The sequence below is a fragment of the Malaclemys terrapin genome, chromosome 1, assembly GCF_027887155.1.
Source record: "Malaclemys terrapin pileata isolate rMalTer1 chromosome 1, rMalTer1.hap1, whole genome shotgun sequence".
NCBI classification, from domain to species: Eukaryota; Metazoa; Chordata; order Testudines; family Emydidae; genus Malaclemys; species Malaclemys terrapin.
Genome location: NC_071505.1, coordinates 308,241,512 through 308,246,609, shown reverse-complemented (window position 1 = coordinate 308,246,609; position 5,098 = coordinate 308,241,512). Strand labels below are relative to the sequence as shown.

Sequence of the window (5,098 nt, the reverse complement as noted above, 5' to 3'; positions counted from 1 at the left end):
CCGCCCAACCGCTCCACCATGTCACGTGCCCCACCCAAAGCCCACTTCCTGGGCTGTCCACACAGTTGCCTGTTTTCAATCGATGGCGAGGCCCACAGTCGGGCGCTGTATGGCCAGTGTGTCACACAGGGACCCACTCGGTGAACTGCTAGCTGCTGTTGATTTCTGCCCCCCCACGCCGCCGCCCTCGATTGCTTTATAGTCAGGCAATTCGCGGGCAGCCCCTGAGGTCCCCCGTTAAGAAAGCCCGGGAGGCCCCGCCTCCTTCCTTTCGGCCTGAGCCGCCATTTTGTAGGTATGTGTGCGAGGTAGTGCTCTTGTCACGCTGCTATAACGCCGGCTAGGGAACTCCGCGGCTGCGGTACCGCTGGGTGGTGGGGAGGGCAGCGGATGGAGGCCTGGTGGGGCCGGGCCGGGTCTGGGAGGCGGCGGCAGCAGCGCGGGGAGGGGGCTGCATGTGCTCGCACGAGCCGGGACAGAAAAGGGAGGCGGCTGCACGGGCCCGGGGTGGGGGGGAGTTGGCGCGAGAAAGGGGAGGCCGCTGCACAGGCCTGGGAGGGGGCACGGGGGCCCCCAAGTTGAGGTGCGGGGAGCTGCCTGCGGCGGTGGGCTGGAGGGCGGGCTGGGGCCAGGGAGCGAGTATTGCCTCCTCCTGCGGCGGCTGTTCAGGCGGCCCGTTCTCGGAGGGGCCGGGTAGGTCTCCAGCCTGCGTCCTAGTAGGTCTGCCCCGGGCTTGTCTGCTAAGGGGCTACGTACCTGTACAGTCACTTCATCCAAGTGTTAACGTGACGCCAGGGCAAGCTGCCTGTCTGCACTGTGTGAGATCTCTAACTGATCTGCCAGCGAACATACCTATCCCCCTACCACCTTTGTGCTTAGTTTAAAATATTTTTTCTGACCTATTAAGCAAAGCTGTCATATTTTCCCTACTGACTTTTATGAAGCTCTTATTGGCAGTATTAAGCAACAAGCAGGATTTTGTCAGGGGTTTCTACAGTCATTTGGAGTATGCTCTGAAACTAATACTAGCTCCACGCATGCTGCAAGACCTGACTAGCAGTGGGGGCGAATACATGTGGATAATCTGAGTTGTCTCTTTTCTTAATAGCCATTTGCCAAAATGACAAACACAAAGGGGAAAAGGAGAGGGACACGTTATATGTTCTCGAGGCCATTTCGCAAACATGGTAAGTACAGCTTGTGTTAGGGATACCTGCATTCATAGCACTAATGAGTTTAGCCATTCCTAATAAGACATTTAAGTATTGTTAACCATTTCTCATCAGCATTGTACACCTCTACCCCGCTATAACATGACCCAATATAACATGGGTTCACGTATAGTGCGGTAGTAGCAGGGCTCCGGCTGTTGCGGAGAGCCCCGGGCCCTTTAAATCACTGCCGGAGCCCTGCCGCCCCTACCCCGATATAATGGGGTTTCAGCTATAATGTGGTAGGGATTTTTGGCTCCCCATGACCGTGTTATAGCCGGGTAGAGGTCTATTAAGAACAACGTATTTAAGGAGACAACTAAAAATGCAGAACAAAATGCTGTCCACTGCTTTTATAGAGTAAATGTTTTTTTCCCCATGTGGTACCTGTCTTTATCTTGTACTTCCTCAGATTTTGATTAGCTAATCTTTTGACTGCTTGAAAATAGGATATAGTATGAATACAGTACTTATCATTTTTAGTAAAGATGGGATAAGAACTGCTTTGAAGGGGGAAGTGAGAAATAGTTATAAGTATTGGGAGCACTGGCTTAAAACTATAGCATTAATCAACAAGTTCATACTGCTCTTACCAAAAGGCAATGGCAACAGCAATTACACAGCTGACAATGAAAAAAATAATCTTACGATTGTCTTGTAACTGCTACACTGATCAGGTTAAAACTGAACTTGAATAAGCCATAGTGTCTTAAATTGCACTTTTTTAAATGTGAAAAGATGGATGGCTTCTCCATTTCTAGTCACTTAAGCTTTTTTCAGATGAGTTTGAGAAATACTACTTTTTAGTAAAAATGATTCTCTTATGAAATCACTTTATTTCCTCCCCCAGGAGTTGTCCCTCTGGCCACCTATATGCGAATCTACAAGAAGGGTGATATTGTGGACATCAAGGTATCTTCTAATAGTATAGCATAATTTAAAGATGAAATAAGGTGGTCTAAAACAAATTCAGTGCCAAAACAATGTAGTATACATTTTAAAAACATGGCTGAAACTGTAAATACTAATTAAGGGACGGTTTTGGTTGCTGTAACAGCTGTCTCTTCCATCCTGCATGTTCACTGGGAATTGATGTCTGGCAGCTGGACATCTTGAGGAGATTTTACTCTTTGTACAGTGCCTGACGCAGTGGACCCAGGTTCATGATTGGGCATCCCCTGGATGTTGATACACAAATAGCAGTAATAACTCAGTCTGCAACTCTCTATTGGCCTAACAGCCAAAATTTTACTTCTAGGGTATTGTGCAAAGGGGATCTGTCTTAGCTCCTACCTAAAATCCTAGATGCAGGTAGAGTTGCTTGGGGAGTCTATATTAAAAGTATATGCACAGAGATGGAAGCAGTAAACACATTTTAAAATATGGGAAATAAACTAAGGGATGTACTTGATTGCATATATAATAGGTGCAATGTGACAGTTTCAGTTGCAGTGAGTACCATAACGTATTTTCTGAACTTGTGCTCCAGAATCAACTGTAGTGTTGCTTTATATTAGCTTTTGCACTGGATATTGATTTATTCATAGAAGAATTCTACTTTTATCTTCCAATATGCAAACTTTTGAGAAGATTTGCCTGTTTGAGAAAGCTAAGGATGCAAAAGTCTAAGCTTCTTGACATTCTGGAGCTTGATGATGACTGTCTCATGTGATTGCTTTGGTAATAGCAAAATGAGCAAATCATTTCACCGGCACTGAAAGCAAGCCAGGATTGTCAGAAGTTTAATAGATTTCAGATATCTTGTGACCATTTGAGTAGCTCAAAGCAAACCTGTAAACATTTTCCAAAATATCCATAAAATTAAGAATGTCAAATTTATTCTCTATTCTCCATATTAAAGCTGAGTAGAATGGTTTCACTTTATTTTAATGGTCTTACTCTAATATGTTTTTAACAGGGCATGGGTACTGTTCAACAAGGTATGCCCCACAAGTGTTACCATGGCAAGACTGGAAGGGTATTTAACATTACTCAGCATGCTGTTGGCATTATCGTAAACAAACAGGTTAAGTAAGTGTCTTAACTTTCCTCTGTGTGAGAAATTTGATTTTTGAAAATAACTAGTGACACCCCCTCTTTCACTTTGCCAAGTAGACATTTCTTGTCTTCCTTGGTCATTCAGTTGGGGTAAAATAAGTCCTTTTAAAACCCAAGCAAACAATGATTGTTTGGCTTGGATCCTGTCAGGGGAAACACTGGACTCTGAGTGGCACTCTAAACAAGATTATGAAGAGTTCAGCTGGCTAGCATATTTATACTAAATATTTTTTCAAAGGTCATGTGGTCTTAATTTTACTCAGCTGTGCATAATATAGTGTAGTCACTACAACAAGGTACATAGCCTATTTATCCCTGGACCTACTGACTGGATTGAACTGTAATAGTGGTAGATGATACAACTATTTGTCCCTGTATTACAGAGGAGAGAATCATTTGTCTTCAAGAGTATTAGTCCTGAGATGATATAACACTTAACCATGTGCAAGTACAATAGATTCAAAACAGGCTTCTTCCCTCAGGGGCAAGATTCTCGCCAAGAGAATTAATGTGCGTATTGAGCATATTAAGCATTCTAAGAGCAGAGACAGCTTCCTGCAGCGTGTGACAGAAAATGAAAAGAAGAAAAAGGAAGCAAAGGAAAAAGGCACTTGGTTTGAACTGAAACGCCAGGTATTTATTAACTGAACTAATGATACACCCATGATACTTAAGACTCAAACTGCTTGACCATGTAAATGAATGTTTGTTCCTCAGACACTAATGAAGGAGGGGGCCAATCAACTAATGGTTTGTGTCGATACTAGACCAGGCCTAAGTGGGAGAAATAGAGTAGATAAACACTGAATATTTGTTTAAGGTAGGTCTGTACTGGAAAAAATTAGGTTAACCCAGCTGCATTTCTCTGAGATGAAAAAATCCATAAGCCCCTGAGTGGTGGTGATAAGGTGACCTAATGCCCAGTGTAGACACCAGTAGATTGACAGAAGAATTCTTCTGTTGACTTGGCTACTCCCTCTCTCTACAATGGAGGAGCCCCTCCCATAACTACTTGGTAGCACAGACTATTTTGTTAAAGCAGTCAGATTGGAAATACATTTAGCTTAATAGAATCCTATGAAAAGACAAACTTCACATTACACATGATAGAATTGGTTTACACATTGCTAATGTAACTGCAAAATAAATGTTTTAAAAAATGTATGTCAGGTTTACTTTGAGTGTTTGTCACATTAATGATTATTGCTATTTTTGCTTACAGCCTGCTCCACCCAGAGAAGCACACTTTGTGAGAACCAATGGCAAAGAGCCAGAGTTGCTGGAGCCAATCCCCTATGAATTCATGGCATAGTGTAACTTAAAAAAAATAAAGGAGTCTCTTTAGGACAAAATGCAAGTGATGGTTGATTGCTTTCAAGGCTGCTTTCTGAACATATGCTTTAGAAAATTAATCTTCTATAATCCAAAGTGTAATTTAATGATCAGTTTTGGGTAACAAAGGAAACACATTCTGTACATCACATGTACTATTAAACACTTGTACCTTAACCACTATGCTTTGCTTATGCCAATGATTAAGGTTAAGATTTTGTCCTGGGTATTTTTAATAAGTCAGGCTGCAAGCAACACACAAATTCCTGGAAGCCCATGACATGTCCGTGACTTTTACTAAAAATCAGGGGCCCTGCCAGGGCCTCAGCCAAAGGTCTGTTAAAGTCTGACATGGTGACCTCTGTATCCTTACCAATGATTATTCTCCTTTGATTGCATTCTCATATTGCCTTATTAGGCACTCAAACAGAATACAGCAAGCAGTATTTAATGTCATATTACAATCTTTAGTTTAATTAAAACAGCTTCAGGTCTCT

At 42.8% G+C, this 5,098-nt stretch overlaps 1 protein-coding gene and 2 non-coding genes across 3 annotated transcripts; all 3 read left to right on the top strand.

The window, feature by feature from the left end:
- The first annotated feature begins 265 nt into the window (after window positions 1-265).
- Window positions 266-4,784, top strand: RPL21 (ribosomal protein L21). The gene is made up of 6 exons (XM_054015391.1): window positions 266-295; window positions 1,109-1,187; window positions 2,062-2,123; window positions 3,130-3,242; window positions 3,752-3,902; window positions 4,492-4,784. Exons 2-6 carry the CDS (start codon window positions 1,121-1,123, stop codon window positions 4,579-4,581), a joined length of 483 nt encoding a protein of 160 aa, XP_053871366.1. The 5' UTR covers window positions 266-295; window positions 1,109-1,120; the 3' UTR covers window positions 4,582-4,784.
- LOC128830729 (small nucleolar RNA SNORD102) lies at window positions 2,858-2,934 on the top strand. The gene has a single exon (XR_008443670.1). It is a non-coding gene; the product is annotated as a small nucleolar RNA SNORD102 (small nucleolar RNA).
- LOC128830687 (small nucleolar RNA SNORA27) lies at window positions 3,301-3,430 on the top strand. The gene has a single exon (XR_008443646.1). It is a non-coding gene; the product is annotated as a small nucleolar RNA SNORA27 (small nucleolar RNA).
- Window positions 4,785-5,098: the final 314 nt, after the last annotated feature.

Excerpts from the sequence above, each read along its gene's own strand:
- RPL21 (XM_054015391.1), top strand. The coding sequence starts at position 1,121 with ATGACAAACACAAAGGGGAAAAGGAGAGGGACACGTTATATGTTCTCG. Across the intron at positions 1,188-2,061 it reads GAGGCCATTTCGCAAACATG|GAGTTGTCCCTCTGGCCACC; the intron begins GTAAGTACAGCT and ends TTCCTCCCCCAG. Across the intron at positions 3,903-4,491 it reads GGTTTGAACTGAAACGCCAG|CCTGCTCCACCCAGAGAAGC; the intron begins GTATTTATTAAC and ends TTTTGCTTACAG.